This window comes from Antedon bifida, chromosome 3 (genome assembly GCF_963402885.1).
Source record: "Antedon bifida chromosome 3, ecAntBifi1.1, whole genome shotgun sequence".
NCBI classification, from domain to species: Eukaryota; Metazoa; Echinodermata; class Crinoidea; order Comatulida; family Antedonidae; genus Antedon; species Antedon bifida.
In genome coordinates this window covers 31459544-31483770 of record NC_136228.1, presented here as the reverse complement: position 1 = coordinate 31483770, position 24227 = coordinate 31459544, and the positions used below count along the sequence as shown (strand labels likewise).

The 24227-nt window shown below is 32.3% G+C and overlaps 1 protein-coding gene across 1 annotated transcript; it reads left to right on the top strand.

The window, feature by feature from the left end:
• Nucleotides 1–1135: 1135 nt before the first annotated feature.
• LOC144837474 (lateral signaling target protein 2 homolog) lies at nt 1136–21190 on the top strand. The gene is made up of 12 exons (XM_078692609.1): nt 1136–1348; nt 3452–3605; nt 8370–8494; nt 11524–11673; nt 12414–12556; nt 13455–13544; nt 14447–14548; nt 14948–16429; nt 16956–17110; nt 17872–18252; nt 18437–18540; nt 19105–21190. The coding sequence occupies exons 1-12, from the start codon at nt 1313–1315 to the stop codon at nt 19219–19221; spliced, it is 3039 nt and encodes a 1012-aa protein (XP_078548735.1). The 5' UTR covers nt 1136–1312; the 3' UTR covers nt 19222–21190.
• The last annotated feature ends 3037 nt before the right edge of the window (nt 21191–24227 follow it).

Genomic DNA, 24227 nt, shown 5'->3' with positions numbered 1-24227 from the left:
CGGCTGTTATGAATGTATGTTGAAAATAATCTACACCCGTGTTCGATACAAGGAAATAAAAATGTGAATAAATATAAATGTTTATGACATCCCCATGGTCCTGGATTTAAGAAAGAAGTATCATATCCAACCGCGCGTGATCGCCCCATATTCATCCATAACGAAACTTAGTTTGATAAAGCATCCTGTTCTAATTGGCGATTTACCTGATGGAAATGGTTTGAATATTCGATAACGATTTTTTTTTTCAATTATCGTATGATATTTTTCCCTCTTTCAATCTGGATGCGTTGGATTAGAATTATTACGGAAGTTGTTGAGCTTTTGTATCGGAACTCTCTAGTATATTTTCAGCTATATTCGGAAATGAAATCGCGTAAAGAATACCCGGATATGAAACCGCGCACTTTCCTTGATTAGTCTTTCTTGGTTTGGCCAAATAAAGGCATTCTTATCCACCCATCCATCTATTCAAAATGTCACTGTATCGGCGTAATAGCTCTTTTTTTCGGAAAATGTTTGGTATACCAGATATAACATAATACGAACTCGGCTAAATATTTCGAAATAAAAGTGAAACAAATTATTTTAGAAATAAAAGCGGAGCCCAGATATATACGTCGTAGTGTATACTTTTACTATTCATACGCGTTTTTTTTTATAAACTGGGGTAGTAGTTTAGATCGTAAGTAATGTAATAGACCAATGTATAAAAGGGTAAGTATCAAATAGTATGGTCTCAGATGTACAATTCCTAGTAGGCCTAACGTGCTAATTGATTAAATTAATTGCGTCACATGGTGACATTTACTCCCAGAAAATAAATAGGCCGCATGTATTAAATACACATGATGATATCCTAAGTAAGTATGACTGGTCGATTTAGAAGAGGGATGAGTTTATTGTTTGTGCTTTAGTGGTTTGTTTTAAAAGTCTGCCATTTCAAGCATTTGTTAATGAATTTGCATAGATGTAATATACTTATTAATTATATTTATTAATTAATATTCAATTTAATACTTGTAATGTAACATTGCATATAGGGCATGTGCTTCAATTCCCAAAAAGTATACTTACGACGAATGAACGTTAGATTGTATTTTTTGATTGGTTGATCGACCGTTGATGACGTATACTCACACATTTTTCTATTTGGCGGAAACAAAAACGTAGGAAGGAAAAGACAACAAATGTGTGGTGTGTGACGGTGAAGTCACATGTAATGGCTTGGATTTTCAAAGAATATTCTATTTATTATTCCAGCACTTACTCTTTATGTTTAGGTTTACAGTAACATTGATATTATTTTACAATGTTTTCATTGCGGAAGTGGTTACATCGACCGAAGGTAAATTAAAAGTACAGTTATATGTTTGATGATGCTAGGCTAGGCCTTAATATTAGCTCGGTCTCTAGGCTTAGCGAGCTGATCGATGGGCGTCTGTGGAGAGATTCATTGCTCTCCAACGTGTAGGAAAACGGTATCGCGTTACTCCCACACACTTTGCAACGTTGCAGGCAGTCGAATGACAACATTTTATACTCTATCTAAGTAACCTTTCTCCTCGCCAACCCTAGGACCGGTATCCTACTTAATTTATTATATTAAGATTTATCATTTAAATTGATAAAAAAATAGATAGATAGATTGTTGTCTTGATTAGCCAGGCAAAAATGCGTTGCCTAAAGTTAGGTGCCCTTACTTTATACTAAACTGTTGGACACATGTTGGGATTACACAATACATGGAACTATTTCCTGATCCTGATATATGATATTGTATATTGTACTGCATGGATAAATAATGTTACAGGTTACAGAGGATTTTGGATGTTTGACTACCACATGTTTTCTAATGCAATTCACAATCAAATAAATATCTTGGTAGGATAAGAGGTGCCTTGTATACAACAATTGATTATTAAATTATTATATTAAATATGAACAATTTGAAATGATTTTGTTATTTTCTTCTTTAACTAGATGATGATTGTTTTCTTTAAAGAAACTAGATTTTTATTGTGGAAATTGCAGTTAAAAAATCTTTAATAAAATACTTGAAAAATGTATTTGAAAATTGGAAGTTTTGGCCTAAAATTGGACCGAAGTGTCCCTATGCCAAAACATCCCTCATTTAAAATAAGTTGATATTAAGACGTGGAAACAATGAATTGTGGAAGCTCAATTTTATGTGACCACTTTTGTTAATGTTGTCTACAAGGAAACGGAATGCAGTTCTACTGAATACTAAATATATGAGAATGAAACCATAACATTTACTATAAAAGTCAACAAAAGATTTAATTGCATTGTATGAAGCTATGCCGTGTTGAAAGCACAGTCAGGCATCTCAGGAATGCAACGGCCTTTGTACATGGTGTACATTTTTTCACCTTAGAAAATTTTCTGCTATTTTTGTCACAATTACCAATACCTTAAAACATTTCAAGTAAACTGAAACAAAAATATAGGTGTAAATAATATTGGATTTTGTATCCTGTATCAAATGTTTTATTGGCATCACGCTTCATCATTCAATGCTTTGGCAATGCTTTTGAATATTTTTGATATATTATGGAGGAAAGAGTGTTGTTTTATAAATTCTTATTATAGCAATTATTTGATATTTATTTTAAATTCAAATATTATACTCTACTCAGTGTATGGAAGGCAAACAAGGTATACATTATTGTGGTGTAAAATGCACACACTTATAATGATATGGTAATATTCAAAGGTCATTATACCACTAAAATAGCTGCAAAGGTCAATGCTGTTCACACAGTAGTAGAAACTTCCTACCTACAGTGGCTAAGGGTCCGTTTCTATTGAGTAAGATAGTATGGATAGAATACTATACTATCTGTATTTTTCGGAAATAATGGTATTTTCTTGCCAATAAAAGTTTGTCCTTTAAAAAAAAGCACAAAGAAAACTAATCTTAAATATAGTTTTAGAAGCCCCAATTTTGATATGGTCTCCTCAATCAGTATCATAAAAAAAAGGTGTGGTCTCATTCTCATCTCACAAGGTCACTGAACGACGCATACATTTTAATAAACTCTGTGGATAATGATGTCATTACTGATCCCCAAATCAGAAACCGGTTTTATTTTGAGTAAAAATTAACCAGAACTACATACTGTTCCTTTTGGGATTTTTCAAAAAGAAACAGACCCTTTATTAAGGCCAATTTACAGTTTACACAGACGAGTGATAACGATAATAAAAATATAGAGTCTCTGTTATTCCTTATGATCATTTACACACAAAGCAGAGCTCAGGATAGATACAGATTCCATGTGGGACAAGCTACGCAGTTTTCGCTTACCGTCACCACTCTTCGGATGTAAATTGACCTTTACAATGTGATGTCTAGAGGAATCACATAAAACAAAAACATCTAAAAAACAGATACCTGTATGATTACTCTACCTTTTTTTTTTTTCAGAAAACTGATACGCAGTTACTAGCCAAGCTGTATTACGCAGATGATGAACTGAACGCAATTTCTATGGAATTGGACAGTTTTGACGGCAGAGAAGATCCTGAAAGATGTACTATCTTGGTCAATCAGTTAAGAAACTCACAGGATAAAGTTCTAGGTAAGTCAGGGTGGGCCCCCTCTAAATGTCACAAATTGTAATGCATTTCCAGCTAAATACTAAAATAGTAAAGACATCAAGCTCGCTACTGTTATGTTCATTAATAAAACACCATTTGTTCATCAAACGTCTTCTGTATAATAACAATAAGGTATTTAAGGTATTTTTATTTGTCCTCAAGATAACTGGAAACTGAGGAAATTCGGATTAGGAACCCACGGCAGCCCGCATTGCAGTGCTACCAGATCAGCACAATGTTTTATTATTGTTCATAAAACTATATAAATTGGCATTTAATCAATTTAGTGTAAAAATGATACACAGTTGTAGATTTTAAATATTGTAATACTGTATCTGAATCCAAATATTTTAGTCATTGCCTTTAAAAATATTCTACTATAGCATTGGTATTCATGAATGAAAACATAGAGTTAAATTGATTACTGAGGCATGACACAGATTGGTACGAGAAACATGTGACTACATTCGTTTATATTTTGTTTCCTGACGTTAAAGGTTAAAATCTGTTACAATTATCTATCTAGAAAAATCTAAATAACATTGAAAAGATCACTGAAGAATACGTAGGATACTATGAATAATTATGATAAAAACATCAAATTTGACTTGCATAGTGCAAACATGTTGAGCTACTGTAACAGTGTTATTTTGGAATAAATTGAGTGGGTGGCGTACGGTATCCTAATTTCCTAAAACATCCATTTCTACAGTATGTGCATCTAGGAGTAAAATTTAAAACTTTTTATATTCCTTAAAAAAAATAATGCTTTTCTTTGTAAACATAAAAATAATTTCATTTGCATTCAAAAGCAGAACACTCGTATCAACATGACATATACTTTTGTAACAAGTGATGTAATGAATGGCTGCAAAATAAATGCTTGCCAAAAAAAAACCGCTGCAAAATAAACCGCTGCAAAATAAATGGCTGCAAAATAAATAACTGCAAAATAAACGACTGCAAAATAAACGACTGCAAACAAAAACGGTTGCAAAATAAACAACGACGATGTTTTTATACTTGTCAGGAGCATAATGAGGCACACTTTCTATAACAAAAATTTAAATGAATGATCATACTGTTTGGAATATCTGTTATTTTCAAGATGCTTGTTTTTATTAGGACTACTTTATTACATTCAATCGATCTTGTCTTTTCACCTGCATTGATATGAATTAACATTAATCACTATTAATGTCGTTTTATACTCCTACGCCACAACATCACATTGATGTAATAGTACTGTGACTCTAATTAAAGTTGATTGATTGAATTTAAAAGTTAGGGTGTTGGCTTGTTTATATTAAGTATACTTTAATAAAATATATGCCTCACAGAGGGTAATTGAATTAACCCAATAAACCCATATGAATATGTTTTTTTGTATATTTAACCTGTTTTGTATACATTTATTGGTAATCTGTGACCTGAATGATGATATCCACCTGTTACTGTTGTCTCATCGACCTTTTGTGTTATTTTTAGGATTCCTATTAAATAATACATTATTTATTTATAATACAATTAATTCTGATTATTAAATTTAGTGCATATTTTGCAAATTATTAATAAATTTAAACAATGATAATGGAGGAATTTTCCAAAAAACCAAGGTACAGTACCATCTGATATCTGTCAAATATAACAGATTGATTCAACAGTTTTAAACTTTATATATTTATTTAACCATAAATTTAAATAATTATTCAAATGTAAGAATGCTATCAATAGATATTAATTATTATCATGCCTTTTAAATTAAAATAATATTATTTTCAAGACTATAAGTGTTATTATCTTAAATGGTCATTGTTACCATACTAAAGCTCTGTCTACACTATCAAACTAGTTTGACAAAAAACGTGTGATGTACCCAAATATGGTAGTGATATGACATCATCATGTCCATATATGGGCACATCACATTTTTTGTCACATAAAGTTTGATAGTGTAGACAGAGCTTTACACAAAAGTTAACTTACAACCAGAGCAACATATTTCATTCTACCTTTTTTCTCTAAACTCTGAATTCCCTAAATGTAATCATAATAATAATGCACAGCCTTGCTTAATATGAACTGCAACAGTATGGTAGTAACCGGATGATGTATTACTATTACATCATTAAATTGTCTATTAAATTGTCAGATATAGAAGGTCATGCTCATGTCAACAAATGTTAATAATGTCATGGTACAGTAGGGGTTGATGTAATACTTGTCTGGCATACTGCACATCCCTTCATGCACAATTCTGTAATCTGATTGGTCAATATGTATGCGAGATAATTCCGTATTACGAATCAAACAGATCAAATTGGTAATACTGAGCCAGCCAGTTTCTGTTTTGCCCTGTAAAAATAATTTTAAAAAAATGTTTTGTTTAATAGGCCATTTTAATATTGCATAAATGTCTTGTTTATTAAGTTTCATTTTCAGGGTTATTTTTGGAGTACTACTATACAGTACAATACATCTTATTTGAACTTGAAAGAATTCATTAGAATAGTACTGTACTAGTATCACATAACAATATATCCTGTCTTATTGACCAGATATTGTTACATAAAACAATGCACTACATTCATCCAAAGATTGTACAAAATGTTACGTTATCTTTGTGAGATTTAAAGATGTATTGTCCCCCTGAAAAATAATTTTTTACATTAGAATAGTTATCCACTTTGACCAAAAATTAGATCTAAAAACAATTTATTTACCTGAAAAAAATGTAATTTAAAGCAAAAAATGGCTAAATTGGCTGCCAGCCAATGGATTTTGGTTGAATTTGAACCATTTATTATGTTATTTTTATAAGTGAAAACATTATTTTTTCGTTTTTTTTTCTACTGAAGTGATTAACTTTATTAAAACTACAAAATAACCTATTCAAAGTCTGATTTAATTAATTAAATCTTCATTTTTCATGTTTTTGGGGGACAATACATCATAATAGACTAGTTTTATAGTATTATTTTAAATGTAAGATTTTATGCATCCGACATACAGTACTACATAGTATACATAGCCAACAACTTGCAATAAGCGTCTGCCGCCACAGCGATGATTGATCACATAGCTGCATGAAATCTTGTTAATTATTACAATCCTTAATGTTGATGTTTTAAGACGTGATGTTCTATTATTCATTTGACACGACTAATACAACTGTCATACTTTATTTTATTCATATCGACAGTATACAAAAATATAAAAGAGAATAAATAAATATAAATATACAATGCCAAGAAGAGACAATAGCAATATTAAAAAGTAGGCCACCGGTAAGGTGTGTCTCAACTAACAGTAGATTGTATCGTAACTGTTAATAAAACTAATTAAAAAAAAAAAAAACTGGTTTATAAATGCAGAGAGCGACAGACAACTATTTAATATTTTGGCCCTTATTGAAGATTTTAATATATTAGATTTTTGTGAAAATCAATAGGCAGAGGTTAACTATTTACTAAAAATATAACTTTAAAAAGGTTGGACGTTATCGCGAAAACAAACAAAAATACAAATCAAGTACGATTACTTGGTATTTTGCCAAGTATTCATTAAATATTCATAAATTATATGGATAAATTTTATAAAAACATCAATACTTTAATATAAAAAATGTATTTTTTTTTTTATAGAATAGGGGTTAAGACAACCTTACCACAGAACTAAAAAGTAATTGTGATTTATGTTTTAAGCTTTGTCTATACTATCAAACTAATTTGACCAAAAAAGTGTGATATGCCCAAATATGGTAATGATATGACATCATAATGTCTATATATGGGCACATCACATAAAATTTGATAGTGTGGACAGAGCTTTAATGACTCATGTTGTACTAAACTTTTACCCATTTCCACACCTTAACATTTACAACATTCAATGTACTTAAATAAATAATTTGCTGGCAGGCACGTGTCTTTGCATTAAATTATAATCATAATGTTTATTTATATTTATTCATTCAAGTTTGTATACTGTGGTTGTCTACTATTTTAGGTATTATGGTATTTTAAAGTAAATAATGAATTCAGTAATATTCAAATTGTAGATAAATTATTCTGAACAATAAAAACTCAACAATTTAAAATATTATAAAATATAAGCAATAATAATAATTTAAATCGTATATTATATTTTTTTAAACTGTTATTAGTGTTGAAACTGATTGTTTAGGATTTTATGTTCAAGTCTCTTTAGAAATTGATTTTAGTGCCAGTCATAAAATATGCTTCGATTTTATTTAAATTTTATGCAATGATATGATTGATAATGAGTATGGAATCATATGCTATTATTAAAATGACACTTTAAACACTGATTTGTTAGAATAATAATAATATTGTATAATTGTTGTTATATAAAAATTTTACCTACAATATTATTCACATTAATACAACATTCTTTGTTGTTTACAATTATCCATGTGCAATATAGTACCAACAAAATGATGTTTTACCCCAAAAATAAGTATTAACAAAAACAATTTTATTTATTTTTTAAACGGACATAGCAAGTGAGTTGTTGTACTGTACACTACATGATTCAATCACTTTTATGTTGGTTCAATAAGGTTTGCTATGTTCTTTTTGGAGGTTTGCAGGTTTTTTTCAATACCCTATAGTATAGTACCTCAAAGGAGGGTCAGCAGACTATTACAGGTATAAAATGTTTATAATATAATTCTATTTTATACTCTGGTATTCATTAACTAATCATGTTTTTTTCTACAATAGGTTTGATTGAAAATATAATGGAGTGTGCAATTCCAAATGATCGAGCGAATCGTGACTTTCGTGCTAAGTTTCCTGACGACGTGCTTCAAGACAGTCTTGCCGGTCAACTGTGGTTTGGAGCTGAGGTAAGTGTCAAGAATAAAAGTATGTTTATAAAACATAATTTCTATTGGTCACCCATGCCAAGGGGTCTAATCAAGGGTCTGCTCCCGGTAAGATGGTGTTTCTAGGTTGCAAATAGCTTGATTTCGCCAGGAACATCATTTCACAATGCATGATGGGAAGGGTTTGAAAGCAATAGCGCCACTGTATAATAAAAACTTTATTTACTAGTGGTGGCGCTATTGCTCCCAATTCCTTTCCATTACGCATCGCTCGCGCTATTTTCGATAAACCTATTACACTACTTATTACTACTGTACACTGTCCTTCAGTAATATCTTGTCTTTTGGTTAAAGCTGATAAAATCTCAGGTTCAACAAATTTTGCACCAAATAATTATGCGCAATTGTACTCAGACTTTACTTATGTAAAACTAGCATTTTGCCTTTCAAGTAGTAGAAATGTACTTGATATCGACCTGTTAATAACTAGTGCGTTTTTATAATTTACAGTGTATAGTAAATTTGCCAAAAAATGTAGGTCTATGGAACGGAAACTAGGACATTTAATGTTCAATTTATAGAAAATTGAATAATATATTAGTTTCAATGTAAAAATACATTTCAGTTAATATACTGTATACTTTTTTTTAAATCACTCAAGGTAATTGTCACATTTTCTTAAATGAAATAACATTTTTGAAGGAAATTGGGTTATTAATGAATGCGTACATTTAGCATTGTTTATAATTAATGTAACTGAATATTAGACTACCTAGAAATAGACAAATATTCATTTTTCATCAATGTACATTACTTTACTATGTATATATATCAAAGCTGAAAGGAAATAGATAATCACATTTTGTCATTGTCTAGCAGATACATAATTGCTACATTGTACTATTGAAACTACTGTACAATTATTCAAAATGATTAATGATTTATGAAAACTGAATTCAAATGTCAATACATGGAAACTAGCCAAAGTTTCACAATTAATGGTTTATGCAAGTGTACTATTTTCACTACTATGTTTTATGGTAAAACTATTATTAGCAAATTAGTATCCTATAAGCAAAAAGTTATTTTTTTAGTATTTATTTGATATTTAAATTGTTTTATAAACATACTACCAATAGATGCACTGGTTATGTTTAAATAACATTGTATAAAACTGACTCCAAATAATGGGAGGCAAGCCATGATTCAACATTTCGCTCTTTATTTGATCATCATCAGGAATGATGATCATGGGCGCGTGCCGTGACTGAGCTAGGTCTGCGCAAGCAGGGCGAGCCCGGACTAGCGCCGGCCCTGACGATCAAATAAAGATCGAAATGTTGAATCATGGGTGGCTTGCCTCTCGTTATTTGGAGTCAGTTTTAATACCATGTTATTTAAACATACTACATAGCAGCAAATTAATAATTTATTAAACCTTCAAAAAAGAGGCTTATACTTGAAACCATACAGTACTACTGTAGAAATGAACAATAAATTATTTTCCTTGAAGATTAATGATACTTTGCGTTGATTCAATCCTATAGATACACTAATGATATTAATACTACTTAAACAGATCACAGTTGAATAGCGGTTAACATACGTTTATTTATGTCTTGTTTCATCTTGTGCAGCTGCTGCTGCTCAAACAAGATAGTGAGGTTGATTATTTAGATTCTCCATGGCTCGTGCTTAAGTAGAATAGTTCTATGTGATACCTTGAACAAAGTGTCCCCAGAGCTGACTTCGAATAGAGTATTGGAACATAATATTATCAGTTCTTTTTCAAGAACGTGTCCCCTTTAATACTGTAGGTGCATCACAAAAAGCGTTGTACTGAATCAGTATATTTCTGGATTATTGCCACATTTCGAGATTGCTGGCAATTTGTCTAAAAGTTACCAATGCTATTGTAACCTATGAACGTATTATTTGTGGTAGTAATCAATCACACAGAATCTAGCTATACTGTAAATACAACACTTTATTGGGTTGTTCCGACACACAATTTAAAACACGAGTCTCTCCATCTTTAACCCACAAGCTCTCACTCTGAACGCCCTCTATAGAGTGACGTTCACTATAGGGTTACACTATTAGACCTACTCATACATTATTAACAAAAAATTGAAAATAAATAAATAAAATGATAGTGTCCGCTTACGACCTGTATAAATAAGTTAATTGGGCATCCAGTGAGATTTTTCTTAATTGGAAATAATATTAAATTTATCTGCGTCCGTATGGAATATTTTAATTATTGATTAAATTTAAAAAAAATCACCTTGATCTATTTAAAAAAATAATCAGATCAGTCCTTAAAAGCTGTTTACAAATAAATGCTAGTAATATTGTCCAATAGCCGTTAATAATTGATTCAGCGATGCGTCTATTGCAATGAGAATAGCATTAAGCTGAATTAATTGAAAACAATCACATGCAGACGCTACTACGTTGTTGGATTCCTATTACATTGGAAAGCATTACTGTTAGACTTGGCATTAGTCCAAGAAAAATGCCGCTTTAAATTCACTACTTGAGTATTCACGTTCATTTGCCAGCTATTTTAAAAGAGCACTTGAAATAATGTGCTTGTTGTGTTATGGTTCAAATCTTTCATATACTGTTATGTGTACTTATGTATTGTATGTAGTATTTACTGTACTATTCTAGTATACTTACCCTAGGATATACAATTAATTCCATCATTTAATAATAGTAATTTTAACCCGCTATACTTTTGTCCAAGCTCTCCAAAATAATTGATTTAGGTTTGGGAGAGGTGGTTATACCAAGCCAGTACGATATTAATTATTAACTTTATCCTTTATTGCATATGAAGAAGAATGATTTCCTTGATAAGAGACTCATTGAAAACTTTTTTTTAAAAGAAAAAATATTGACTAATATTGTCTATTTTGTGCATAGCTTACATGGATAAACCGACAAATGCCATATTCTCAAAGAGCAAGATATACTCAGTAGAAAATTAACACCATTTCTGCTTTGTGTAATATTAATTATGTATGACATATTGTTTTTTGTAGTGTCTTGCTGCCGGTTCAACTATTATGCAACGTGAAATCGAGAGTGCAGCTTTAAGGCCACTTGCGAGGGCGCTTATTGGAAGTTTAGATTCATTACGCAACATGCTCAAGGATCAGTGTCTAAAAAATATCAATAATTATTCTGATAAGGTTTGTGTCGTTTACTCTTTAATTTGCTCTGTCTACACTCTCAAACTTTATGTGACAAAAAAATGTGATATGCCCATTTACTGTATGGACAGGATGATGTCATATCACTACCATATTTAAGCATATCACTACCATATTTGGGCACATCACACTTTTTTTGTCACGTAAAGTTTGATAGTGAGTGAGTTTAATGTGATTAATTTAATAGTCTACCCTATAAATCATGTAGGACATATTCAGCCCTTCTTTATCCTTGTTCGGACATACCCTATAAATTACATAGGGCGTAGTTTACCTCTTCTTCATCACAAGCTGCATTTTAATTTTAAATTCAACATTCCTGAGGTTGTGCTTCTCAGAAAAGGCAGGTTGTGGTTCCATCTAGACTTTCTTTGTTCTTTTCTCCAATTAATGTATCTGTAATGTCATCTACCCATTATGTAATTGCAGCCTCAATGTGGTCAGTCTACTGGGTCCATGAGCTAATTTTTGAAGGTAGAAAGATAATCTACTATATGTTAAGAGATATGATGCAGATAAATGATATGCAATGTTTCTTTAAAGAAATGTATAAATGTTTGAGGAATCCAAAAAAGTGAAATGTCCTTCATGACTTGGATTGTAACATTTGGTCTATAGGCAGATGTTTCATATGATTGGTGCAGATGTAAATAGAGTTTAAATGTGGGAAAATAAAATAATACAAAACATTAAATATATTTTGCTTGTCTTATTTTTAGGTAAAATCAGCATTGAAACACTTTGATGTGATATCCTCAGAGTTTGAATTGAGCTATGTGAGTGCAATGGTACCGGTCAAGACTGCCCTGGATTATGATACGCAACAGGACGTTATTATTTTATTCTGTGAAACTGTGGACAGGTGAGGTGTTAATATTAACTACCATACCTGTTGATTAATTGATCTTGAATGTCATTCATTTCAAGGAAGAGACTTTGAAATCCATGAATGAGAGTGCGTTTATTGTAAACAAATAATAGGAAAATAACGCTTAAAAAAGAATGACGTTTCAACTCAGTTTGAAACGTCATTCTTTTTTAAGCGTTATTTTCCTATTATTTGTTTACAATAAACGCACTCTCATTCATGGATTTCAAAGTCCCTTCCTTGAAATGATTATTATCAAGTCCAATGAAGAAATTCTAAAAAGCAACTAATTATATAACACACGCCAAGGGTCAAAGTTAAATAACAAAATACCTATTGTCTCATTCTGTCTGGTTTTAAACAAAGGTTGGTAACAGTAACCAGACTTCTGAATGAAACTACTACCACCCATGGATGTGATGTAATAAAAATTGTGTGCCAAAAAGTTAATGATGGGTAGAAGCTTCTTTGCATGGGTAATATTGCTTGTATGTACTCCATTTAAAGACCATCTTTGTGACCAGGAAAGCAAGAAGGAATGTAACCCAAATTACTCCCTTGGGACATCCCATTCAAGAGACACCCTTATTTAGAGGTTATGTTGTGTTGAATTTCTTTTTAAATTAACAATTTGGAATATTCAAATTTTCAGCTGATTACGGTATTTTTTTTGCCAAAACAAAAAACAAACATCTTGAATAAGAATGTTTTAATTCCTATGCCTAAATTATTATTTACTTCAGTGTTTATAAAATGTTGCAATTATGATGGGTCAATGATCCATGATATTGTGACACCTAGCAAATTCTAAATGCATTTTTTTATTTAAAATAAGAGACAGTTATGTTTTTTTCAATATCATAACAGTTTTTCTCATCTTAAATTTCATTAGAGCTGTGAAAGAGAAATTGCTGACGCAGGAGATGATAGATGATTACGATGCGGCGCTTATGTTCACATTACCCAGGCTCGTTATAGTATGGTATGTTTTAATATTCTATATTTATTAACTCTTAAGGGCGTTTCACACCTAAAAAATAATTGACCCTACTCACATTCATCACCTCAAGTTATTCATGAATATTTCTATTGCTCATTCACACTTCCGTTTAAGGCTCTTATCCTGCTTGCTAAACATTGATAATTATGATTACTAGTACTGTACTACTATCTAGTTTAAATATAATACATTTGTGATTGTCATGTGCTAATTCCCATGATAATACTAAGTTAAAGTTAATCAGTTAAGGTTGTGTTATGATGTGCTATTTACTACTACATATATTCATCTGTACATAGTAATATATTAATTTATCCAGGCATACAAGTTATTTTGGCACGCTGCCAACTTCAATTCTTTCCCATCATTAGAATGCAGTAATTGTCAAGAAAAATGCCTTTTATTATTCTGTCTAGGCCAAGCAGGAAACCATTATAATACTAGAAATGTAAATAGATTTTTGTCTAGCATCAAATTGGCTGAGAGCCAATTTAGGCTACAACATATTGACTATCGGCCTCTATAGTTAAGTGTGTCCTGCCATTTTACCATTGTAAAGAATAGGATTACTGGATTTGTTGGTCTCCAGAGGGAGTTTATCTGTTAAGTTGTGTTTGATATCAAATGTTTGCAGTAGTAAGTACTACTGTAATATTCTGATTATATAATAAAATATGCATTATTGCCTTTAAAATAATAATCATTATTTTACACATCCTGAATTTGATTTATCGAATATAGCAATGAATATTATTTTTTTTAAAGCACTAATTTTTTATTTTTATGAATGTGTTATCATATTATGTAAGCATTTTAAAGAATAAATAAGAAATAGCATGTTTTATTATTATTAATTTCTATTTCATGTTTTTTTATCTTGTTAGTGGTCTTGTTATCTTTCCTGATGGACCTCTAAACGTTGATGTGTCAGCAAGTAAAATGTCGGAATTCTTTCGACCTTACCGAAATGTTCTGCGTAAAATTAGGTGAATAAAATTTTATGAACTTATCTTTTATACTTGGTATTCGATTCATTGATTCCTTTGCAGCTCATAACAAAGCTATACTGGAATTGAGGGAAGGTAAAGTGTCAGAGCCAAAATGTGCAAAAAACGTTACTGGTTCTTGGTTTAATAATCCATTTTTACATTTCAAACGAAGCTTTGTCTTAAGCTCTATCTACACTATCAAAGTTTATGTGACAAAAAAATGTAATGTGCCCATATATCGACATGATGATGTCATATCACTACTATATTTGGGCATGTTTCTACGATATTTGGGCACATCACACTTTTTTTTGTCAAACTAGTGTAGACAGAGCTTTATGGATAAAACAGGCCTCTACAACTACTGTCAAATTTCTTCTTTTCTTTTTCCGACAGAGAATTATTGTGCACATTAACAACTATTGAATTACATTTACTGGAAAAAGCCTTAAGTAGTAATGACCTGTCGTGGGAAGACATAGAAAAAGAACTCATAGCCCTGAATGGTACTACCGCCAGTAAAGCTATACCTATGCTACATGGTCGCACAAACAACCACATGCAATCGCCAATCAGAAGTCTTGGTCACAATGACATGTTTGGACAATCACCAGCTAGTGTCAGTACACTAACGGAACGTTCCACACTATGCAGCAGTTTTCCTTTGGATTGTGATCTGGAACAAATGGAACCAGCAAAATCCAGTGGGAATGATTTTTCTGATCAGATGTTGGAATACTTAGTGGCAGATTCTCTTCCTTTTTCAAGTAGTCATTTATCGGAGGACAATGTTCAACAATTGAGAGACGCGAAAGAGAATGTGAATAATACAAACGGACATTTAATTGATGATCTGCCTACTATACAAGTTAATAACACTACTGAAACCAATGGTGATGACATTCGTCACAAGAGATGTCGAAGATCAAGTGAAAGGAGACGGTCAAGTGGTAGTTCGCGTAGAAGAAATTCCTCCCAGTGTAATGGAGATTTATCGTCATCTTCCGTTGGGAAAGATTCCGCATTAACGGAAGAAATAGATGTGCAATGTGATAGGCGTTTTAGCGAATCTACCAAAAAATCAAGCATGAAAGGGGACGATGATTCTGGTAACCCAGGATCAGAGAGAGAAACATCTTCTAAAAATACAGACAATAGAACAAATGGCTCAGGAGCAAGCTCGGAATTATCGGACAAAGAAGCCGTAAAGAAATACTACCTTACGGCTAACGGGAAAGTTAGAAGCGGTGGGAATACGGAATGCAGTTCACGAGAGGGCAGCGACGATGCAGGAACTACTCTAGGCCGCAAAGGTAGCGAACCAGATGAAAATATACTCCAAGAATGCAAGGCTAGGATAACTAGTATGAATGCGCACCGCGAAGTTACGCGCACCGAAAATCATAAACCCGCAGCAGGGCTTAGCAAAAAATCAACTCTTGGTTTGGAAACGTGTACTGATTATACTATGACACGCTTTCTGTCGGACCTTGAAAATGTTGAATATTACGATCACACGAACCAAGATGAGATGTTGCCAGATGAAGAAGATGGTGAGGGTGATGTTTTCTACCTGAGTAAGGTTCAAGCATCCGATAGCAATCATGATAGTAATAACGGAACAAAGTCGCACACAAGATCACCCAGTGTTGCCAGCACTGGTAGCTCGATGTCGTCGCTGTCGCAGAACCGTATCGTGGGGCATCATGCCGGGGCAGGATTGAGATCAAAGTCAATGGATAACCATAGCAGGTTCAGTGATGATGGTGAAGAGTATGATGATGAGGAGTATGACGATGAGTGTTCTACCTGTTCCTGTTCTACATGTGAACGCTTTGAGGCACAGAATGAAGACTTCAAATGGGAATCGGATGATAGGTACAGTAATTACCTAATTAACATAAAGTAACCATGTTTTATTACTTGGCAAAGTATAGTACTTGCTTTGTTTCTTTGTTAGCACCTACAATTTTGAAGTTACCAATATTTTGCAAAGTACTTCACTCAGTTTCTGAGTGCTTTAATTTTCTTGTTATTGCATTTTTTTAAATTTCCAGGACAGGTAATTGAAAAATGGAGTTAAAATAATTGAAGACCCTCCTTTAAGTGGTCCTGGAAATTAAATTTAAAAAAACACTCGGATTCACTAGAAACTTTTTAAAAATGAAGCCTGATGAAAATTAATTAATATACTTAAAACTTTGAAATAAAAAGTGTATTTTTAACTTCTTTTTGAGTAGGATGATTTTTAATACACCAAGAAAGGTGAACAAGCTATTAATTGAAGTAACACAAATAAGGATGTCACCTTATTGGTTATACAGTAGTTATATATTTCTGTTCCTATACACTGTTACTTGCTCTCAATGATTGATAGATATTTAATTCATCCTTTATTTTTTAGTGACAGTGATGCTACTTCCTACTTATCGGACAATCATGATGATCATGAGATCGCCATGGCAATCAAAGCAGCTGAGCAAGCAGCCAAAGAAGAGACAAGATCACGATTCAGTAGTACTAGTGATCTTGTACACCGTTTATTTGTTTGTGTCGCAGGTTAGTAGGTTATACGATAATACAGTCAACTCTCCCAATACCGGACACCTTTGGGCTGACCTAATATATCTGGTTTTCTGGAAAGTCTGGTATTCAGAATGTGTTCTTAATGGTAAAAATTAATTTGGGACCTTTTGGACCTCAAAGAAAGTCGGGTTTTGGGAGAGTTTCCGGTTTTTAGATAGTCCGGTATTAGGAGAGTTGACTGTACCATGTTTAACAACTGGTTTAACCGTAGTTGAGCAATATTGGGCTCATTGGAATTAAAAAATGCCTTGAAATATTGGGTGCTTTATAGACCCTTTGGAGAGTGATATAGTGTAAATGTGTCTTTGCCATATTGATCCTTAAGCTCTGTCTACACTATCAAACTTTATATGACAAAAAAATGGTCATGGTGATGTCATATCACTACCATATTTGGGAATATCACTACCATATTTTGGCACATCACACTTTTTTTTTTCAAACTAGTTTGATAGTGTAGACAGAGCTTAAGGGTAAGATGCTTTGCTCTCATTGCCTTGTCCTTTAGATGGATGGTCCCATGTAGGTACAGTCCAGTTTGAAGAAAAGAGTAGGAAATTGTCTCCCAGTGTGCTGAACTGGGTAGGCGCTGCACTGCTGGTTGTTGTGGGTGCGTGCATAGAGGGCGTAATCCTATTTTTCCAGTATGAGCTTGATTATAACTACATCTGTTTCTTGAGTTTTTCTTGTAGAGTGTGAAGTATATCTGTAATTTGATTAATTATTATTTTCAGGTGTCGCAGATCAACTTCAGTCTAACTATGCCAGTGACTTGCGCAACATTTTAAAAACTGTATTTGAGGTCAAATGCCTTGACCCCTTTGATATTAGTAACCTTGTTCAAACTCTACCGGAAAACCCGGAAGAAGAGACCGCTACATTCCTTAACCACATCAATCCGTCTGCACAAGCAATGCCAGAGGTGTTTGAAGAACGACACCGACATGGAAGTGGTCACAGCGGGGGCGGAATAAACGGAGAGGAACGATGTTTGAGGCACAACAGCGGGGATAGAAGGGCACGGCACAATAGCAATCATAGTGGGAGAGTTGGAGATGAAAAACGGAGACATAACAGTACAAGGAGTAGAAATAAATCGGGTCAAAGGGTCGAAGGTTAGTAACATTTTTAATAAATGTGGAAATATGTACCACTATCATTTTCAAATATCATCAATTAGATGTGTGTTCATTGTTGTAGTTGTCTACTATACATAATTTAAGCCATAAAATAAGTACAGTAATACCTTTTCTTGCTAATGATGCAATGGTATTTTTCTTCTCTTTCTCAATTTGACAGGCTTACCATGTTGGCAGCCAGATGAACAGTGTACACATTGTTTCGGATGCAAATCACAGTTTACAGTTCTTAGACGAAAACATCACTGTAGGAATTGTGGCAAGGTAAGCATTCAGCTCTTTCTACACTATCAAACTGACATAAAAAGTGTGATGTGCCCAAATATTGTAGTGACATGCTTAAACATGTCCATATATTGGCACATCACATTTTTTTGTCGCATAAAATTTGATAGTGTAGACAGAGCTTTAGACGTTGCAATGCGAATGCGCAATAGTATAAAAATGTGACACAAATTCTGAGACTTCATAGTACTATCTTGGGAAGTATGTTTTACACTCATGCCTCATCCTTCGGATTTTATGTTAAGTTGTTGGTTCTGTTTAATAAAGGGCACATGTACACAAAGTAAATGTGAATCTTTTTATAACAATGAAAAGGGGTTATTCAAGTCTGCTGCCCATGGTAGACCCTTCACCCGGTGAATACAAGGGAAGGCCTAATCTGGTGCCATGAACAGCAACTTCATACTAATAATTAAATATTTCTTTTTCAAATGAGTTACTTGTACAACATTCATAACAGGTAAATAAAGTGCTTACATTCCATAGTGTGCCTACTGTAAATCAATATTCAGTATTAAATATGTGATAATAAATTTCTTTCAGATTTTCTGTGCTAGATGTTCCGCGAATTCAGTTCCATTGCCGCGATACGGTCAGCGGAAGGCAGTACGTGTGTGCAATCGTTGTTATATGTTCCATGTCACGCCATTCCAACAGTGAAGCTGAGTTCAAATCAATGTTATGATCTTGTAATATATACCTATAAAGTATTTATTTATATGCCTTATTGCGATATACTATACTCTGACGTCACAGTTTTCAATGGTACCGTACTCACATGAAGTGTATTTATTTTTAATATATATTTATTTATATGTCATAACTCATCAGAGCCTATCTGAATGTTGTAAGCATCCGGTCACTTATTAGTGCAAGTGCTAGACAATAATATGAGATATCGACTATCTCTCTATATTTATTTAAATGCAGGTTCCCTCCAAATATAGAACAGAGTTTAATTGGCCAGATTTATCATCTGGTTGATAGGCTAACTATCTCCATTTCTGGTTCTAAAGTTTAGTAACTTAAGGAGGTTGTTTTTGTAGGCCTGTACATGTTAAATGCAAGCTCTGTCTACACTATCAAAGCTTATGTGACAACAAAATGTGATGTGCCCATATATGGACATGATGATCTCATAGTACTGCCATATTTGTGCATATCACTTTGTCACATAAAGTTTGATAATGTAGACAGTATAAGATATGTGAAAAATATGAATGAAATATTTATTAACATAAATTCCAGGTGTATTTGTGCATAGAAAATGTGGCAATTAGTTGCATATATTAATATATATCTTTGTTTTATTTATTATTGCCTTGTAATTAATACTATTTATGCCAAAAATTATAAATATTAATAATATAATAATATTTATATATAAATTGGTCTTATATTAATTTATTTTGAATTACTGTAATTTCTTATACCATGTGGTAGAGACTAGAGACACAGTCTGTACCTGCAAGTATCCAGTAAAAACCCCTATTAAGGGGACACTTTCGGACCAAGCACTATCCCCTTTATAGAGGTGTACATTGAACAGCGGGCTGTAGTGTTAAAATATATATTTCCCCTTGTTCAGAAAAGTGTCCCCTGAATAGATGCTCCCCAGAGAAGGTCTAAGATGCACCATTTACACAGCCATTGAAATAAGATGACTGAATTTATATTTCAATGTAAGCAGTGTAATCATTTACCTGGGTAACAGAACTACCTGAGTAAAGGGTCTTTCGCACAAGTCTGGCACTGGAAAATCCAAGCGAACGCCAATCGATTGGCACATAGCCACGTGGAGCGGCATGATAATGAAACATTTAGTGATGGCGATTGCATTCATTGTTGTGTTAATCATATAATGTTCATTTTCGATACTGGTATTTGCCGTGTACAACTGTTACCTTGATTCTACCACATATTGAGTTTCTGATACAAAGTATATAATTTTCAAAATTTTCTTAAAGGCAATATTTTAAAATAAATACAAGAGATATTATAATATTTATTAAATATTGTTATATATTAATATATCAGTTTGAAGAAAATAATCTATAGAATAGTATTATATTAAGGAAACATTTAAGTTTGTATATGTACATATGTATTTATTGTTTTAACTTTCTAATTTTAGAACGCCTTTACTTTCTGTAGTATGGTGCTGGCTACACATGTTAATATACCTTGTGGTCACTTGTACTTAACTCACTAAACACAGTGTTGCTCATCCTTAAAATACAGTTCTTTATTTTTGAAAATGTTTGATTCTCTGCACACAATTTTTAATGTTATGTCTTATGAATTTCTTAACAAAAGTAAATAAATTGAAATATGCAATATGTATGTTAAGGTTCCCCATATTATGTTCAGAGAACATTTACAATTTCATCCCCTACATAATCAAGGCGTACATATGCAGTTTTGTTTTAAAATTACAGCGGCATTATGTGATTAAAATAGTATTAGAATTTTGGTTACAAAAGTATTGTAAACACTCCTCTAAAAAAAAATCTTGGGTCATTGTTGTGAAATTTACAGTAAAAAATGTATTATATATAAATAAATATAATATTTATTATTTTGGCATTATCAACTGTATATTCCCAGTATTCTTTTAATGTACATGCGTATAAAATGAATATATGTATATATAGCTATGTGTTTGATATGCATACTTATATATACTGTATAAAGTTTAAAACTGTAAATATTTTTTTATATAAGTACATACAGTAATGCAAAGAATCTCATTAATATTGGTTATTTATGTATTTTCTTTGCATCTAGCATTCAATTCTGACCACATTAGCCTTGGATGACCTAAATATCGTGTTTAGTATATTTATTTTTTAAATTCACTGTTATTTAAGTAATATTGGTAAATTTAAATTATACACAACATGCAAGTGTATGTAGGTTTAATATATGGTGTTGTGGTGTGTCCTGGTGACATGGTACCCTGGTGGTATGCTACCATGGTATGGTGATATTGCCCTAGTGATAGAGTACTCGTTACTAATCCGTGTGTTGCCTTGGTAACATGTTGGTAACATGGTACCTTGGTGAGATGTTGGTAACATGGTACCTTGGTGACATGTTGGTAACATGCTACCTTGGTGACATGTTAGTAACATGGTACCTTGGTGACATGTTGGTAACATGGTACCTTGGTGACATGCTGGTAACATGCTACCTTGGTGACATGTTGGTAACATGCTACCTTGGTGACATGGTACCTTGGTGACATTTAGGTAACATGGTACCTTGGTGACATGTTGGTAACGTGGTACCTTGGTGACATGTTGGTAACATGGTACCTTGGTGACATGTTAGTAACATGGTACCTTGGTAACATGCTAATGTATCTGATATCATGGCGGTATGACACCAATATGGTATGCATCCTTCCATTCTGGTGACAAGGTATAAATTGATGGTATAATTTTTAACTGCTTTAAACTAGGGTATAGACCAGTTAATATGATGCCTTATAGCAACTATTTGTGTAGTTAACTGTAAACCATTCCATGGTTGTTAAATTATTACATAGTGTCTTTATCATACCCATACTTAATTGTTCCCATAGTGCCCTAATTCTCATGCGACCTTATTCTTTTTTATCAACTGTGTCTTTCGGTAGCCCATCATCATTTTAAAAATAGAACTTATAATACTTATATTTAAGAATGACAATTTAAGTAAATCTTGAATATTCGTAGATTATCCTTGCTGGGACGTGACAAGAAAAGTCTATCAAATATCAAATCATGCCTTATAACTTTAAATTGGGAAACATCTCCTATTTTTCTGCCTTACTCTATATCAAGGGTTTGCTATTCTACTGGACACACACTGAAATACAAATTAAATAAATGTAAACCAGTTAGATCATGCCTTAGAGTATAAAATACTTAAATAAAATGTAAATGGGGGTATAACCTGCAACTTGCAGCCTACTCGGCTGGATTGCACGCAGGTGTGGATGACACATACCACATCTTTCTACTCACCTAAGGACCCTTCGTGTTGAGTGCTGCCACCAGTTTGTCTCTCCACAACTTAATTGGAAAAGGTATTGCATATGTTACCAAGATGTCAGTGGGTTTCAACATTCCATTGATATTAACTATTGTGCCAAAATAGATTTTTTTTAAGATTTAAAATCTGACATTCAAATGTATTATTTTATTACTTGGTTAATTCATTTTGATTGAGATTTACAAGGATATTTCATTTTAAAAATATATTTTAAAAATGTCAATAGTTTATACACAACTGAGCAGATAAAGTGGGCTTATTTTGTGTATGGGATTTCGCCTAGTTGTACTACTGTAGGCTAATGAACCTCTGTGCTTAGAAATCTGTAAAAGTATCGTGTATCGTGGCCCTGAAAAAAGTAATTATTTAAAAAAAATGTTGTTGAATATGCTATTTGAATGTCATAAAAGTTATCCACTTTGACAAAATAATTTGATTGGAAAAAAGTGTATTTACCTGAAAAAACTGTAATTTAAAGCAAAAAAATAGTCAACTTGGCTGCTAGCCAATAGGTTTTTGGTTGAATTTAACCATTTATTTTGTCATTTTATAAGTGAAAACATAATTTGTGTTTGGTTTTTTTCTACCAAAGTGATTAACTTTATTAAAACTAGTATGATTTAATTGATTTTCATTTTTTTATTTTTTTGGGGAAAATACATCTTTAAGGTTAATTTTTGTGCAAACTTTTGTAGGAGTTAAACTAAAGTTCCTGTATTATGAGAGTAAGGAGGTTTTCGTTTTAAAACACAATATATGTAGGTTATAGTTCGTCCCAAATCGAAATCTCCTTATCTTAAATGTTCTAGTTACACTTTTTGCCTTCCTATATTCAATTACTTAATATGCACTGAAATAAATTGTTATAGATTTACCTTTGAGTAAATCCTTGCCTCTGTAATATCCACATTGTAAATAATGTTAAGAAGATTTATTTTGTGGACATTTTTTCAATATTTATGTTTTTAAACAATTCCTAGAAGTATGTAATTAATAAAATAAAAGGAAAATTATTATGTATTTTATTCAAGAGAGTAATTTAAAAGTTTTAGTTTAAAGTCATTTTTGTTTTTAATTTCTTCAATGCAAGTGTTTATTAGTATTAAGTAATTAAGATCAACAAAATTTAGCTTTTTATTTTGTGTCTCAGAGAATTTAACAAATGTATTTAAATTATAACATTTTGTAAATATTTAGCTAAAAGCTTTGTTTAATGACACACATTGATTTTATTTTTTTTTTTTCAATCTTGTTTTCACGTAGATCGTAAAAAAAATTGAGACTTAAATGTTTTAAAACTTAAATTTTATGTTTAGTGTGGGATTTGTCTTAAAGACACGTGTTTAGAGAAGTTTAATTTAAACAATTCACACATTTTCTTTTGTCGATGTACAAAATTATGCATTTTGTATAATTATTGTGTGGATAGTTATTTCCCCTAAGTGTGTTGCGATTGGTTTATGCACCTGGTGGAGCACTTAATGGGAGTGTGGTAAGGTTGTGGCTCCTTGGACAATGGGACAGTGTTTAAGCAGTGTGGAGGGTGTTGTAACAGTCGTGGGGGTGGGGGGGGGGGGGGAGATCGGGGATGGAAGACAGTGTTTAAGCAGCAGTGAGGAGGGTTTTGT

What these genes read in the sequence shown, in the direction of transcription:
- LOC144837474 (XM_078692609.1), top strand. Translation starts at nt 1,313, where the DNA reads ATGTTTTCATTGCGGAAGTGGTTACATCGACCGAAG. An exon ending in AGTGGTTACATCGACCGAAG is followed by an intron (nt 1,349 to 3,451) that starts GTAAATTAAAAG and finishes TTTTTTTTTCAG; the next exon opens with AAAACTGATACGCAGTTACT. An exon ending in TCAATAATTATTCTGATAAG is followed by an intron (nt 11,674 to 12,413) that starts GTTTGTGTCGTT and finishes TCTTATTTTTAG; the next exon opens with GTAAAATCAGCATTGAAACA.